The 18,303-nt window shown below is 34.9% G+C and overlaps 2 protein-coding genes across 4 annotated transcripts in view; one reads left to right on the top strand and one right to left on the bottom strand.

Moving 5' to 3' along the window:
- The window catches only part of LOC120624875 (cyclin-T-like), a 69,054-nt gene that overhangs the window by 48,599 nt on the left and 2,152 nt on the right, over positions 1-18,303 (top strand). The window lies entirely within an intron of this gene.
- The window catches only part of LOC120624873 (WD repeat-containing protein 7), a 191,710-nt gene continuing 183,319 nt past the window's right edge, over positions 9,913-18,303 (bottom strand). For all 3 annotated transcript variants that reach the window (XM_039891626.1, XM_039891628.1, XM_039891627.1), the window contains 8 exons: positions 17,645-17,786; positions 16,536-16,595; positions 15,415-15,600; positions 14,409-14,535; positions 13,861-14,038; positions 12,994-13,120; positions 10,722-10,892; positions 9,913-10,157 (listed from right to left, as the gene is read on the bottom strand). In XM_039891626.1, coding sequence (XP_039747560.1) covers positions 9,985-10,157; positions 10,722-10,892; positions 12,994-13,120; positions 13,861-14,038; positions 14,409-14,535; positions 15,415-15,600; positions 16,536-16,595; positions 17,645-17,786 — 1,164 coding nt within the window. In that variant the 3' untranslated portion in view covers positions 9,913-9,984. The remainder of the gene's footprint in view (positions 10,158-10,721; positions 10,893-12,993; positions 13,121-13,860; positions 14,039-14,408; positions 14,536-15,414; positions 15,601-16,535; positions 16,596-17,644; positions 17,787-18,303) is intronic.

Below are 18,303 nucleotides of genomic sequence, written 5' to 3'. Positions count from 1 at the left end.
CACTAACTTTCACATTTATAATATTAGAATAGGATTATAAAATATATGTCACAGCTTGGACTTGTAGTAGCGCATAATTAGGCACAAATGCCAAATTAATGCCAAATTAGGCACATAGATTTTGTAAACATATGTGTCGTTTCTTACTGAGGAGAATTCTCGAAATTTAACCAATTTGGGCATGTCAATTTACACAGTGAAAAGGATGGCACTCCATTCACATTTATCGCATGAGTTACTACAATATTATAATCAGTATGAATTCCTATACACAAAGGTAATAGTGGAGAATAGAAGAACAACTTATGAATTGGACCATAACTTAACATAATTCGTTTAATAATACATGTTATCTATGGATACATTAAGTAATAAATACAAAGTAACAAAATAATATGGTCTTTATATATGCTCATGAGATACTTTATTAGGTACTTAACCAAGTAGCATTTATTATGTTTGCATTCCTGCAAGAACTATATTTTTCTGGGATAGAAAGTAGCCTATCGGTAAACCCAGTGTATAATCTAATGCCATGCCAAACTGGTTAGGGAATTTTAGCATGAAAGAGTAACTAACATATAGCCATCCAAACAATCATTCGCATTTATAATTTTAGTAGGGTATAATTGCATAGTTTGGGCTATTCTAGTAATGATTACTAAGTTGTCAGTCTTCAAAAATGACAGCTAAGATAGACCAGTGTCAGTTATATTTAAATAGGTATACAAAAATTTTGCTTCAATGTTTTCGTTCGCAAAGTTGATTGGTTGACATGAAATTTTACTCATCTGTCTTATAATGGTAACAATCTTTGCAAGTTATTTTATAATAAATAATGAATACACTATAAATGCTATTATAGTATCCATCTAAACTAAACACATCCTGGCCCTGTATTATATACAATAAGACCCAATACTTTTATGAATAATATACATTTAAATACTTATAATATACAGATAAACACACATAAATAATGCTTCAAAATTTATAAAAATTTACATAGAACATTTTGTTAGAATGTATTTATTATTAACTATATTTTCTATTTTTGAATTTACACTAGACAATAACATAATATTTTGTACAATATAAAACAGGTTAAAAAAAATGGCGTGCCTATAACTGTTAATCTACAGTAAAAACCACATGAAATGTAGCTCCTAAGATGCAATCAGAAACTCCTATATTTTTCCGTGTGAGAATTGTACAACAATAGATATGTCAAGTGCAAATTAAAAATTCATTTATTTCAAGTAGGCCTAATTAATAAGCACTTATGAAACATCAAGTCTGTTTGTAGTGACTCTACCACTGGTTCGGAAGGCAGATTCCACTGAGAAGAGCCGGCAAGAAACTCAGCAGAATGCTCTTTTCCAACATCATTTTAAAGTTTAACAATCTTTAGAATTTTTCTGTTTTGTGAGAGATGGGAGCGGAGTGGCCGGCTTCCAAGCAGCCTTGTCATTTAGGAATTCATCAATCGTGTAGTAACCACGATTTATTAAATGTGTTTTAATATATTGTTTAAACTTAGGTACAGGTAGATCTAATATTACCTTCGGTATCATGTTATAAAAGCTTATGCCCATCTCCACAAAGGATTTCTGTACTTTTCTCAGACGATATGCAGATATCACTAATTTATGTCCGTTTCTAGTTAGTCGACTGTTTATATCGACTTTTTGTTTATAATTACTTATGTTTTGTTTAATAAAGATAATATTATTATAAATATATTGCGAGGCTACTGTAAGTATACCTATTTCTTTAAATTTGGTACGAAGGGATTCGTGTGATCTAAGTTTATATATCGATCACACAGCTCTTTTCTGTATTATAAATATAGTTTCTATATCAGCAGCTCTGCCCCATAACAAGATCCCATAAGTGTCTTGTTTAGTTTATTACTACCATACATTTTTCACTTCCATTGTTCCAAAATATGTTTTAAAATATAAATGCATGTACAATGCAATAATAATTTAAAAAATTGGACCACAGTATATCTATGTTGATTTATTTAAATAGTGGACACAAAAGTTGAATGTGTGAAAAAACAAGCCCTGAATTTCTACAAAGCTTTTCTAGCTGCAATGTTGGCTTTGTCTTTTGTCTTTCTTTATTATTGTTCAGAGAATCTACTTTCGCACAACAGCAAAGTCTAATCATAACCTAGGGCCTATCATAACACCAATATACATTATTATTTTTATCGTGAGGTGTGAACTAAATTGGATCTTCTATAACTATGAGGGATCTAAAAGCAAGTCCAATTAGCTATAGTAGAATTAAAAGTATTAATAAAGGTGTAGGGACATTAGTGCTTACGAACTGAGGCACTAAAATTGCGCGAAATGTAAGAAAAATCCGTTTTCGTGGATTTTTTTTATCACGATATTGTAGGGAATAACTCAAAGGATATAAAGATAATTGCCTAAAATCCGAATGAATATCAAAGCTTATAATGTTAGCAATATATATTACCTGTTAAACTGAACACTATGATGCCTGGAAGAATAAAAACTGTGTTGGAAATTTCATGCTCCAGAGGTCCATCATGACCACCACTCAAATCCACCATTTTGATAAAATACTGATACTTTACTGACTAATACTGTAAATATTTGAGATCACTGTTCCATTGAGAACATAAAAGTCTTAAATTTTACATTTTTAATACGTTTCTCCGGGAAAAATTACGAGAAATCGGCGACTTACTTCAACAACAAATCCAAATGTCAGAGTTCAATTGCCAACAAGTGTGAAGTGTCAGATTTTTTTTTTTAATTCAGTATACTTGCAAACAAAGGAATAGGTCGTTTATCTTAGAAAATAATGTTTCAGTAGATGTAAATTGTAATTTAATATAATAGTTTAATAGAGCTCATCAAAAAAGTCTAGAAACCTAACTTGAAACTTAGCTAGAGACGGAATTTTTTTTTTTTAGTTCTCGTAGGAATCATTTGTGTTGAATACGTAGTGTTTTTTTCCTGTTACTTCCAATTGATCGTAAGAACGGTATGCTTTAATGAATTAAGGTTAAATATAGCACATTTAAAATAAGAAATACCTAGGCATCAAAATCAATAGATTATATTAATTGCTGTTTTTTTTAAATAAATTAAAATTTTATATAGTAACTAGCGGACCCCCGCGCCATCTGTCGGGCTGATTTGTGAATCTAAACCATCCAGGGTTCCACCAAAACGCATACCAAAAAATTCATTTAAATCGGCCCAGCCGTTTAGGAGGAGTTCAGTAACATACACACGCACACAAGAAATATATATATAAACATTATGTATATATATTTATTACTATGAAATATTATATTAATAAGAAACAAAATGAACGATAAATGAATCAAAAGTCATTACAGTTGACAGAAAATCAGAATACAGTTGTTACCACCCGCGGATGTCGTACGAGTCGACTAAGGAATCAAACTGATAACGGCTAGCAGCGTACTACAGGGTTGTCTGCCCAGTGTGGTAATTATGGACAAACCCTTCCATTGGCAGAAGCTTTTAGTCTAGCAATGGAGCGTATAGGATATTCATGATTTAATAAGGCTGTGTGCATGTGGTTAAGTAACTTACGCTTCTAATTATTATAAAAGTGGTTGGATGCGTTCAGAGCGCTTTATTCGAATAAAAATAAAGTGTTTAAATACTTCATATTATAAGCTAATTCCTATAGGAGCATGTTGCGGACTACATACATTGAGGTTTCAGTTTTCAAATGGAGCATGCCTTAGGGGTCTAGCCTAGGGGCATTCTGTGCATATTGCTTCTAAAATTGTTTTGTCGTTACTATTTGGGTTGCGAAAATATTTAAGATAAGTTTGTTACACTGGCTTAAAAAAAAATTACTTAAAATTACTTTTATCACTTGAATTTAACAACTCACAAGTGATCATTTTGGTAATAAATAGTGCTTCCATCTCGATTGTGCTTCTCTTTCAAAATAGCGCACGTGACTGTAAGCAGTAGTTCTGTTCACACCTAAGCAACTATTTAATTCTTTACTTAAGTTAGAAATAGAAAATCGGAAGACAGATATGATTTTGAAATAACTTAGTAGGTACAGTTAGTTGTAAAGTAAAAAAACACATAGTTTTTTTTTCTGGATCTACACAGGTTAGCCTCTGCTGCTTATGTCAGGTGTATATAGGTTTGTTTTATAAAAGTTAGGGAAACTTAAAATATAAAACATCAGGAGATGTACCGGCCTATGGCATTAAGATTAGTGTTGCCCAAATGCAAGAACAAGACGAGACTTAGCCAGTCTTGGTCTTGGTCTTGCGCCAATACACCTGGTCTTGGTCTTGGTCTTGGTCTTGCGCTCCCAGTCTTGGTCTTGGTCTTGGTCTTGCAGCAAGAGTCTTGCAAGTCTTGCAATTACCTATTAGTCTATTACTATTTATTAAAGTTTACTTTAAATCTTAGAAAAACGTATTAGAATTGGAACATTGTGAGCTTGAATTAACATAGCCATAGTAAAGATCAAGCAGATTAATAAATAACTGAAGATTTGATAAGAAATTCGAAAAATCAACTGACCTATATGTCGTTTTCCATGGAAGTAACTGTTTCTTAATAAACATTTATGATTTATAAGCTTACATTTGCTAAAACATGTAAAAAAACAAATTAATTACAATAACTTGACTGTATTTTAAAGAACAATACTTATCTGTCTAGAAAGAGATTGAACCCTCAACTTATAAGAAATTTAATAAAAGAGTTTTACGATTTATCATTTATTTGAATAAAAAATAAAATACAACACAAATCAACAGCTTTATCATTAGGTTATGATACTTTATATCAATTCTTTTGACCAAGAATTAATACAAAGTAACCATCTGGCTGACTCATCACTTAACCTATTTCTATGTTTTCTAATTACTAATGATGCTTTAGAAAATAACCTCTCAGCAGGTACTGAAGTTGCAGGTATTGAGAGAAAATCACGGACCATTTTCGATAAAATCGGATACTCTGTCTCATGCGTCCTCCACCAATCTAAAATCACCAATCTGAAACTTATTTATTCTTTGGAACACCTGTAGGTACTCTTAAAATTCGAAATTATTTTGCATGAATAGTGTCAAATGTTATGATTTCGGCGCGGCGGCAACGATTGTTTTAGATTTCAAAAGAAGCCGCCGGCGCGTGTATCATAACCATGTACTTCCGAAAAGCGGCAAATTTCTTTGAGAAGTAAGTACAAAACCTTTGATGCCGCATTATCAAAGTGCCGATGGTTAAAACATAACTATGCATGCACTCAGTTTGATTTTAATAGATATTTTTTTATTCGCTATGTTTATGGTATTAGTCGTAATGCGCATAGGTCCAGTTTTTCATATTCTTTGATATAGTTTTTTGCGTCTCATAGAATTCCTAAGCGTACCTACCTACCTATACACCGAACTGTTACACCTAACTACTCCGTGAAATAGCGCTAAGTCCTAGCTGCAAGACGCAAGAGTCTTGCAGGCTATGTCTTGTTCTTGCTCAAGTCTTGCACGGTCAGTCTTGGTCTTGGTCTTGCTAAAAATACGCGGTCTTGTTCTTGGTCTTGGTCTTGCAAAAACGCAAGAACAAGACCAAGACTGCAAGACCAAGACTGAATTTGGGCAACACTAATTAAGATGCTAAGGCCCAAGACATTGGAAAGACCAATTCTTAGTTTAGTGTAAATTGCAGTGTATTACCGTCAGGCGTCGATTTACTTTTTGTAAGGTTCACTTCGAGCCGACAGTTCGCAAATCAATGTCATTGCATCAATCAACACAAAGGAATTAATGTCATAAGTTACTCATTTTAATTTTCCCCAGTGTATGCCTAAACATACAGGAGAAATAGATTGACGAAAAGGGCGGGAAAGTTCGCAAACTAGCCCCGAAAAGGACTCGTGCCGCTTATACCGCACATACCGCAGTACCAGTGTCAAACTCACAGCAGCTAGCCGCTTATATACGCAAGTTCTTCAAAATATTATATTGTAAATTTGAAAATTTTATAATATTTTAAAAGAACCTACCACTATGAGTAAAACAACAACATTACATGCACAATACAAAGAACACCAATCCTCCTCGAAACGAGTTCACAGTAACTTTAAAGAAAAATCTGAAAAAATCGCGTCCGCCAAGCACGAAGCCTTCCACCTTCTTTTTTACCACACAGATAGTTAGTTCCCCATTGAAACAACAGCAGCTAGTGTTGCAATAAATATAAAAAAAAAAAAGCTATAATTTATCCATACTAAATATCCCGCTTCTCAAGCAAAGGCACGTTTAGAATCCTTGTAGGTTCAGTTTTAATATAACGAGTATATCTCTAGTAATTCGTAATCTGAAAGGGTAATATTTGTAATTAAATATGCATGAAAGTGCTTTCTATATGTCTATGTGTTTTATATTATTAAAGTTAAAAAAAAAAATTAAACAACTTTTTCCAAAGAAACGTTTATTTTAACTGAAACAACATTAATAAATATCTGATTAATATAACATACTTTACACAATACTTATATTATATGTTATTTTACTGTAACATTATAAATATAATACTAATAAACCGACAAACGTATCAGGTATCTGGCAACATCGATATTAAAAAAAAATGAGTGCACGCTAGCACATCCGACCTTTTCGAGTATGGAAATATACAGTCAAAGTAAAATGTATCTAAGTTTTGATGATTTAAAGTCTTTAATTTTATTTTACAATCGTTTGGCCCTAAAAGAGTGCGAACCTGAGCTTTAAATCAATGATCATTAGGTCCTTTTTAGGTGACGAGCGAGTTTTCTTGATAACATTTTTATAAATACTTTTACTAAGACGCAGTTTATGTCTTAAATATAGTTCAACGGGTACATGCCAACGATCCATGCATTTAAGAAGTGCGACCATCCATGCATTTAAGAAATGTTGATTAACCCCGAAAATCTTTGTTTAAAACGCAGTTTATATAATCCATAGTTACTATGTTCCTGTCCTAAAGTATAAGCACTCTTTACATTAGGTAATTTTAAGTCGAAAATTTCTTACATTCAATGTCTACATTCATCACTTTACATAAAAAAAAGTATCGAAAATATTGTTCCAAGTTAAACAGAAATAACCCATAGAAGTAGTGCGGGCACGTTGTCCTCTCCATCGACCAACCAACTCATTCCATACATGGGCCACTCTATAGTTTTACCCCGCGCCTTGTTGACAGGGTAATGCCTGGAATGTTTTATCTTAAAAATGTTCAAAAACAGGATAATGTGGGTGGTGTGGTTTTTTAATTTTCAAAAGGGCATTGAATATACTGGCTCATCTACACTTTCGCCATTTTCTTTTTTGAAGTAAAACTTCTTTTGGCGCGACTAGGGAGTAACTCAGATTTTTTCTGACGGAAGTAACGCTTACGTCAGACATCTGTGTAGTTTCCGCTATTTAAAAAAAAAATTGGATTGGTCGGAAGAATATTTCATAAATACTCCACGCTTTTTGACTTATACGTGTTATATATTATCAATATATTATATACCTCTTTGATGTATATTAGAATAGTTTTAGTTAACATGACCACTGATTGTTATTAGTTAAAAAATTTGTCGAAGATTATTACATTTACCTTTGTCCACAACTGTGACTAAATGCTCTTATTTAAAATAATAATACACCAGCTAGTGGCAAATATCATAATCAATTAGGATTATTTATTTCCAATATTTTCAAATGGATCAATTGTGAATAGCAAGGTGATTTAAAAAAAAAAAAGTAAATCGAGTTTTTTAAAAATCTCTAAATATAATAAATTTTCCGACGACTGCGACATTCTATAATATTCAATGACAAGGTTACATTGACATGTGCTGATCTAACCTTCCATTTTCTACTCTCAATTATTCTATTTAACAAATGAAAATATTTATAAAATGTGAAAGTGATATTAATGAATTTTAAATAGAATATAAAATGAAATAGTGAATATTAAATGAAATGTCGGAGTCTCAGGAACATTTCACTCTTTCATTAATAAAAAATACTAAAAGTTTTACTTCAATCGCGCGTAAAGGTTACACGCACACACTTTTTTTTTTAATGGAATCCATAAGATCCATACTAAAATATAATAATCCCTTTCATTGTATGTTCTTTTAAGTAATAAACATAGGGCTGTTAGTTTTGAGTTAGTTTAGTATTTTATTTTGAGTAATGTTAGTTTTTAAAATAAGTTTTAGTTTGGTTAGGTTGGATTAAATAAGGTAATACATAATCTATACAATCTCTTCATTCTAATAAACATTGTAAAGCATATGTGATGTTGCACTGTACAACTAGTGCAAAATCACATATGACAGCAAGCAGTAGAACATTTTGCATCTCCCGAGTCCCGACGAATAGTATGGTAACGACTGTTACCATAATTTACTTTTGCATTATTTTTTTCAATACGTCGGATGATAACTTGTAATTTTTTTTTCTAGTATGGTCGAAATTATTTGTAATTTAAAGTACTTTCTAATAATATTCTTTTACAAAAAGTACTACTTTTAAAATTCTAAGTAAGGAAACATTATGTGTGACTATTACCATTTAAATTACTCTAACAATTCGCACCTGGCCGGCGTGGTGGATTTTGGCCTGAACCCTTGTCATTCTGAGAGATCCGTGCCCTGTACTGGGCCGGTGGTTGGTTGATGATTCTGATGATTTATAACTGCATACATATAATATAAGGTCGCCTATAGCATCCGAGAACAAAATAACGTGGGTAAGCAGTAACAGCGATCTGAAGGCATTAACAAAAATATACGACTCTCTAATTTACAAGCTAAATAATAAACTCCTTGTAAGGTTACACGTAGGCAGAAATTCTAATTTGTAATTATAATTAATATTAATATCTCATGTAAGTTTTTTGATTTAGTTTTTGATTATGACTGTTTTTAATTATTCGGTTTTATAATAGTTACCAAATAAGAAAAATTTAACAAGTAATTTTATTTTTCTTTCTTTCATATTTAGATGAAAACTAAATAACTTTGTTTTTACATTTACATGAATACAATTTAATAAGTAATTATATGATGAAGGATTACATAAACAATAAAAAAGCTTTTGTATGAATTGCTCTGACTTCATAGCTAAATTTGAATTGACTGAGAGAAGGCGATAAAAAAAACCCGGCCAAGTTTTTTCCGGGCTTAGACCAGGGCGACCTCTTTTTAGTATTAAGTTAACGAATGTAGTTATCACCATAATCTCACAATAATGCAAACATAAGTCTATGAAAGCTTCATAGTAAGCTAAAGGACTATATTAGTAAAGAATTTTGGAAATTGAATTTAAATCAAATTTTTGCTATCACCATATCGTTGCGGAAGGCGATTTATTAATAATAACGTAGGTACATATTATGGTGCATTAATGAATGGAAGATATTCATTCGTTCATTTGTATACAGGGTTAAATAATAAATACCAGAAAGGTCCCGGCCTGCAGTTGTTTTAAATAAACCAAACAATTTTTTTTCTTTAGTTTGTGAAATATTCAAAATTTTACATAAATAACCTGTAACTATCAACTCTCTCTCTTTATTCTACCCATGTCTACCTATGACTCTATCATGCGGTCACTGACCCGACTATACACCGTTATCAAATCAAATGTACATGGTTTCACAGTGATAAATAAATTGATTTATTAATATATATATATATATATTTATATATATATATCTATTTATAACATAAATATGTACATATTTATATACATATATATATATATACATATATATATATATATATATATATATATATTTATACATATAAATTAATATTTGAATTTTGAAAAGTCATAGAACAAAAGTTGTTAGTTTTAATGACAGTAACAAAAGGCCGAGAGCTTTTTGGTATTTTTTATATAGCCCTGTATATTATATAAGTTATTGTGGTATAATAAGAGCCGCTTTACACGTTGAACCTGGTCTCGGAGCCGTCCGCAAGCATAAGGGTGACGGAGCGCGAGTTGGTCCAGACGAGCCGCGCCAGGCGAGCTGGGTTTAGCCGCGCCACGTCCGCCATTGGCGCCGTGCTGTAGCACTTCACGCAGCGTGTCTGCGCCGCGCCCAAGCCGAACATGCCTGCGGGAAGTTCATTACTTCAGAAGTCTATTCCATAAGAGAAAGAAGGCTGGCTAAGGATGGATGAATATAATATCTTTATTTGTAAAATCATCATATCGACCCATTACAGGGCACGGGTCTCCCCCCACAATGAGAAGGGGTAAGGCAGTAGTCCACCATGCTGGCCCAGTGCGGATTGGTGGACATACCTTTGAGAACATTATGTAGAAGTCTCAGGTTTGCAGGTTCCCTCACGATGTTTTCCTTCACCGTCGAAGCAAGTGATATTTTTAATTATTTAAAATGCACATAACTTGGAAAAGTTGAGCTGCATGCTGAGATTCGAACTTGGATGGAAACCCGAAAGTAAAGTCGAGCTCCTGCCCACTGCGCTATCACCACTTATAAAGAAGCAAGCATAATGCAAAGAATTAACAGGAAACTATAATTTAATAGTAAATTTTAAACCATGAATGTCAAAAGTAATGGCTCAAATGCAACAAATGTCATTAAAAAAAACATTAACAGTATAAAAGTTATGATATTGCAACCATTTTTTTTTTTAATTTCTAGAAGACTTACCAGCTGTACTCTGCCAGAAGGACAGCCTGTTGTCCGAAGTGGCATAGGACACGAGGTATCGCCCGTCCGGACTGAACGCACACGCGGTCACCGGGCCAGTGTGTGCTGCTAGTGACTGGCAACGACCAGCACGAAGTTCGTAGATTGCCAGCTGACCTGTGTGACTTCCCACTGAAAGTTTAAGAGCTATGTCAGAATCTTATCAACATCACAATATACGTGAAAGACAAGTTCGGCATAAACTTTAGAACAAAAAATACTAGTGATAAAAACTAAGACACCGGTAGGTATCTTTGCATCGTTCGAGTCCATACAGGACTGAAGTGTATTGCTTTTTCGGAAGGACATTTGCCGAGAACCACCTGAGGGGTTGCTACGGCGTCACCGGGGGAGTGGGGCGAGCGCGAAAGCTCGCCATGAGAAGAGCCCCAGGGCTCGACGACATCGGGGGGGTGAAGTGTATTGAAAATGCTCCCATATTTATATCAAAATACCTACCAACTCAATTCATGAACATTGGTTGTGAATCAATAATGAATAAAAAAGAATATAAAAAGAGAAAACATATCAGAACAACGTATACAATTTGGCGGCCTTATCCTTTCCCTCGGCCTTTATATTAATATATAATAATATACTTATGTATAATTTTAATAGTTTGATAATTAATTTAAAATAAAAAAAATTATCTGGCAAATATGAATTTATATTTGTCGAGTCTTATTATTTGCACACTTTATAAAACTACTGTAACACTAGACTAAGATCTTGAGCGTGCTAAAAAATTATAAAGAATGGAAAGCCAAGGTGTTCAGATATTCACTTCAATACCAACAATGTTCAGGATGGCACTTAGATCTTTCATTAATTAACAGTAATATACCTAGCTAGTAACTAAATACCTAGTTTGTTAGCAGTAATCATTTATTCTCATGACTATTATTCTTCCTTCCTATTAAAGTATTCATTTTATAAAAGAAATCTTTAAAGCCCACCAACCTGCTTTAAAGCAGTGTTGTGGGTCCATACTCTATAAACCTGACTTCCCAAGGAGTGAAATAAAACAACTGGACTGACTCTAATACTGTATATTAAGCTTCTCTATAATTCATATTACTTGTTACCTTCAAATGACTCTACTACCAGTTCGGAATGCTGTCTTCGGCAGAGAAGACCACTGGCAAGAAACTACCGTTGCTCTTTTATTCAATCAATTAAAACAAGACTTATAAACACAATTACAACACTATCATATGTTATAACGCTAGGCCCTTTGATAAAAGACATATAAGACAGGTCAAACATAACTACTATGATCACTTATAACATCAGGACTTTTGAAACAAATTGTTTGTATAGAGCAACCTCTGCTACATAAGCTATCTGTATGAAATAATGCTAGGGCTCCATATATGATACCTAAATAACCCAAAGGATATAAGAGATATACTTATCTGATGCAACATCAGGTACAACCATAGTACCAACAACTTTTAACAAATTATCTCAACTCCATCACCAGTATATACGACTCTTGTTCCGCCACAACAATATTTCGTTACGTTTATCGTTTCCATTATAAATCATCTATTCACAATTGGTAACGTTCTATCCACAATACTTTACTTAATCTCCTTTTCTCATTTCATTACTTTAAATCCGTCCTAACTTTTCTTTCCCGCCAATCGATCTTGTCAAACTCGCGTCTCCCGCCATAGATCCTATATTTTTCTTTGACAGTCTACTAAAGGCCATTATTCTATTTTCAATACATTATCAATGAGTATACAAACTATGATTTGTTTATATATTTAATATAATCATCGGGTTTATCATAGATAAAGTGCTGTAATTCCCTATTTCCTAACAAGCGCATATAAAATCCGCGCCATTAAAGAATAGATTTATTATATGTGGCAAATATCGTGCTATCTCTCTCGCAAAATAGCACTGATATCTATAGTAAGAGGTTTTACTCAGTTTACGTACCAGTGATTCAACCAAGAATAGTACTAATCTATGATTTCTGTCACTATTTAATAATCGTGTGAATAAATGATTTTTGTTATTTTTATTATATAATATACGAGTGTGCGAATGAGACATCACGAGTACGAGAGTGGATACAACTGTGGGAGAAGATAAAAGATTGGTTATTTCCCAGTGGGGAAAGTGTCTCCTTGCCCATGCCTGACCGCCTCCGATGGAGAAATTTGCTTGGCAATGCCAAGGCCTAGCTATGTAGAGTTCTGTGATGAAGATGATGACGTACCTGCGATTCGCCTAGTGGCCGGACAGTGGGACACTTGGTTGTACCGACAGATGGCCGGGAACACCTCGTTGAGGCCCTTACTCTTCAGGTGAGATTGGTCCACGCAGTGCAGGATTATGTCCATTACCTGTAGGCAAATAATATAAGCGTCCCATTTAAATCGACCTCAAAACCTATTTTTTTTAAATTTTGATGATAAATCAGATGATTAATGCAAAACCACACATACATATTTTTTCATAAATCCCTCATTATGGATCTCAAATTAGAGGGATTCACTAGTAGAATACTATACACTGACAAATTTCAAATCCAAAATGGCCGCTCTCTCGAATAGTCGTAAGAAATAACATTTATTTTTTTAACGAAAAGAGTGGCAGTGGCATTCGGACTGGGCGTGGCTTAGGGAGTGGCTGTCGGTTTTGGCAGTGGTGGTGGGAGCGACGCTTGGAGTGGCAGCGGCACTCCCACTAACGGAGTTGCTGTGGGTGTGGCTACGGGATTGGATGCGGGTGTGACCAGGGGATTAGCTGTGGGTGAAGCTGTGGGCGTGGCAGTGGGTGTGCCTGTGTGAGTGGTAGTGGGAGTGGCTGCGAATGTGGCTATGAATGCGAATGTGGCTATGAACGCGGCTGTGGGTGTGGGTGACGAAGCATATCAGACAGGTACGAATAGCCTCTGTAACAAATGATACTTTTTCGATAATCTGGTATTCTTATTACTTCAAAGAACTTTTAGCACATTGCAGAAAACAAGTATAAAAAAAACATAAAACCTCACTAGGCTGACCCCAAACTAATAATGTAAATAATCTGATCATGTAGATAGTGTAGTTTAGACCTACGCTGATCCCTGATTATAACTCACTTCGACCAATAGCTCGGCGACTTCGGCGTGCATCCTCTCAATCAGCAACTCAATGCCCCGGAGCACCTCCGCGCGGCCCCTCTGCAGCGCCAGGGCTGCGGGCAGGGGCGGAGCACCCGCGGGGGCGGCGGCGCATCGTGCCACCTCCCGCGCCATTGTTGTTATGAACGCCGCTGGTCTGGAAACGATGTTGTAGTAATTAAATTAAGTATAACGTATTTATTTGTATACTCATTGGAGTTTCCGGCGCGCAAGCAAAGCCCAGCCATCCGCACTCGGCCACACTGCAGACATTCGGCCAAAATGAGACGGGGCTAAGGCCGTTGTCCACCACGCTGATCCAGAGCAGTAAGGTGGATTCCACATATCTTTGAGAATATTATGGAGAACGTTCAGGCTTTTCGACACTATTTTATTTCTTGATCGTCGAAGCAAGTGATATTTGAATTGCTTGAAACGCACATAACTTAGAAAAGTTAGAGGTGCGTGCTGGGATTCGAACTGGGCCCACTGAAACTGAATCATAATAAGTAAAGCTCATCACCCACCGGGCAGTGGCAATGAGGGTGAGAGCGTGTCTCGCGGTGCGGCAGGAATCTGCCTGAGGGGTGAGCGGCAGACCGTACGTCATCGACGGCACCAGTTTGTCCGCGTCTGAGCACATCTCGAGTAAGCCTGCGGAAAAAACACACTCAGCCTATTATAAGCACTAATATAAATTGGTGAGACCAAATCGGAGCTCCAGAACAGGTGGTTATTTACAAACTGATCCATGTAATTCTATTATAACGACACAATTAAGAACAGACAGAATCCGTGTACACGACTTGTATTTAAGCATTAAAAACCATCATTTTGTCAAAGGCGCCCGCGCCGCTGCGCTACCAAAGGATGCCGCGTGCGGCGTACACCCACAGGAGAATTTGGCGTTTTATTTATCGAAGTGCCATGCCATGCCGTAGTGAAAGGTAGGTACTGTTTGTTGATGTTACCAGAAATCCTTTTTTCGTACCTGATGTAGTACCTACGTCGAGCGGATTTTATGCTAGGTGCTGATACTTTAGTATTGATTGAGAAAGTAATGACGTTTGGATTCTTTATTATAAATAGGTACAGGACACAATGAACCCAACACTTCGCGTGATGCAAAATATAATCTATATTAAACTTTATTTTATCTACTCATATTTTTCGTTTAAATATAATAATAATAATTATAATAAGTTTATTTTAACAGTTACACAGTAAATTAAAAATAATACAAAATAAGGCGAATATAAGGTACCCAAATTCGATAATACTGCTATAGTACGAGAGTCGCAGTTATTATCGCCCGTCTCCCTCTAACTATTCATCTCACATTCCTTAAACTTGTCTTTATTATTTATATTAGTTTTTATTTTAATATCATAATAATAAAACAGAAAAAAAAATCCAACAGACAGGTACTCACGTAAAAAGCTAAATTTCCAAAAAAAATATAAGCATAAAAATAAAATTCCAAATTCTCCTGCAGGTGTACCGACACTATGAAATTGAACAGATTATACTCACCAAGTAGCACTTGGCTGACATCCAAGTAGGGCTCCCAGACCGCGAAGCCGCGACCCAGCAGGTCGACGGCCGCGCGACGCAGAGGGGTGTGTGAGGGGAGGCGGGGGGAACCGGCCGCCAGTAGCAAGTGCGTCAGCGCGAGCGCTGTCAGGCGGGCCAGGTTGTTGGAGGCGCTGAGCGTGAACCCTGCAATACAGAATTATCTGTAAGGTGGTGCTCAATGAGGTTATAAAAGTTATACCTCATATGCTATAAATTTGAATTAAAAAAAAAAAAAGTCTGTGTACTTACTTTACGTACACGCGTTAGAATTTATAATAACAAGATAAAAATCTTTTCAAATTTTTTTATCTTTCGCCTTTCTACGGTTGTAGAAAAAAACGACACCAATAATAGTAAAAAGGTGTTTTATTATCTACTTACTACTACTACAATTTAACCAATCAAATCAACGGACTGAGCCCGCACGCTTTGACATTAAAAAGTGTGCACTGTCAAACTTCAGGGTGTCGGTTTTTTGTGACGGTGTGCGCCAACATCATCAAAATTTACTCTCATAATTTTTTCCCAACGCGCCAAAAGAAGTATAACTTCAAAAATTAATACAAATTAAGTAATTAAAATATCACTTGCTTCAACGGTGAAGGAAAACATTGTTAGGAAACCTGCATGCCTTACAGTTCTACATAATGTTCACAAAGGTTCACCCACCAATCCGCACTGGGCCAGCGTGGTGGACTACGCCCTAACCCCTTCTCATTGTGGGAGGAGATCCGCGCTCTGTAGTGGGCCTATGATAGGTTGATATGATGATATTTAAAATAAGATAAATAAATAAATATATTATGCTTAACTTACTATACTCTTCGAAAAGCAGGAGAATCCTTATGGTGTAATTTATAATTTCTTCATTAAGAAAGCACGGGAATTCTACGGCTTTGACCAAACTTAAACTATAAATAAAATCCACATTATTCGTCATTCTTGTTCCTTTATTACGTTAGTTATGTATTTTTGGTTGAGTGGTGTTCTAGTATCCCTTTTTTATATAGGGACTCTCCTGATATAAAAAAGGTACAATAACATTATACTGTATGTCATAGTATTTAATTTACACTGACCTTCAACGATAGAGCTCTTTCTGCTGTCACCATCTTTGCGACGTTTATTTCCTGCCGCGCCTGAAATTATAACAAAATTATGTTATTATCCAGATACCAGAGTAGCAAGAATTTGATAATTAAACCCCATTATTACCCCCTATTTAAAACCTAGGGGTATATTTCCGAAAAATAAAGTAGCCTATTTGAATGTAAATTTTTTCTATTGATGCCAAATGTGATGATGGTAATGAAAGATGATTTCTTTGCTTTTGGGTCATTTTTCTTTATGTTGTTGGCTTATACTTTGTATGATATAAAAATTGATATATATATATATATATATATATATATATATATATATATATATACTAGCGGACCCCAGCGCCATCTATCGGGCTGATTAGTGAATCTAAAACAATAAGGATGCCACCCAAACGCATACCAGAAAATTAATTCAAATCGGTTCAGCCGTTTAGGAGGAGTTCAGTGACATACACAGGCACACAAGAAATATGTATATAAAGATAATATATATATTTCTTTAAAGTAATATATATATATATATATATTTAATTTTGCAGTTACTAAATTATTTAATTTTGTCACTGCTTTTTGTGTTCAGCCTAACCCTAAAGTCTAAGTGGGTTGTTTTTTCCCTTTCCTTTATTGGGTTACCTGGTAGAGATCGCTTTTTAGCGATAAGGTCGCCTGTTGTACCTGTGTCTACCTGTGTTTTATTTGGAATTGTTTTTGTTTATAATTTAATTTCTTTTAAGTGTACAATAAAGTGTATTTTCATTTCATTATCAAGATGGTGAATAAGAAGAAGAATGATTACCTTCACTGGCGATGTCTTTTATATATAAAGATTATAGAATTAAGGACTATGTCAACGATAAGAATGCTTTGGAGTAAATTATTGCTCTAACCAGGTGGCTTCTTTAATAGTTTTAAATGACAGTGTGTGTGTGTGTATTTACTGTATTATGAATGTGTTGTTTATATATATATATATATATTAGTTTATTTTAATATTCATTAATTATGTACTTTTGATCTAGGTGTACAATAAAGTGTATATTCATTTCATTATCATGATGGTGAAGAAGAAGAAGAAAAATGATTACCTTCACTGGCGATGTCCTGTCCAAACTCAGCGCCGATCACGCCCAGCAACACCACTGAGGTGGTTTGCTTGCGCTTCAGCTCAGCTATGGATGAAGGCTTCCGGATCTGGTCTTCCTCTTCTTCCTCGAACTCTTCTTCTTGCTGTAGGCAAAGAAGAGAGAGGCTTAACGTACTTAATGTACTAACAGAGACAATTCCGGCTCGTTCCTACCCCGGGCCACCTACAGCTTCAAAGACCAGTTTTATGTCCTACTAGCTGTCCTGGTGAACTTCGTACCGCTAATCATTTTTTTTTGATGCATGTTATATTTTAATACTTATTATCCTATTCCGGTCTACGAGGAATCCAAAAAATCAAAAATCATAAAAATTGGTCCAGCCGTTCTTGAGCTATAAATGGTGTAACTAACACATCTTTCTTTTATATATATAGATTATAGTATTAAGGACTACGTCAACGATAAGAATGCTTTGGTGTAAATTATTGCTCTTACCAGGTTGCTTCTTTAATAGTTTTAAATGAAAAAGTGAGATGGTGATAGCAAAAAAAAAACACAACCGGCTAAGCTAACCTAACCGGCGAACCCTCGTAGCCATTAACTCACTTCTATGCCATACTTTACATGTAATGTACGCATCAAAAGTGCCATCTATGTGC

Source organism: Pararge aegeria, chromosome 7, assembly GCF_905163445.1.
Source record: "Pararge aegeria chromosome 7, ilParAegt1.1, whole genome shotgun sequence".
Lineage (NCBI taxonomy): Eukaryota > Metazoa > Arthropoda > Insecta > Lepidoptera > Nymphalidae > Pararge > Pararge aegeria.
Note: the sequence above shows the minus strand (reverse complement) of the source record. Positions and strands in the feature narration are given on the sequence as shown.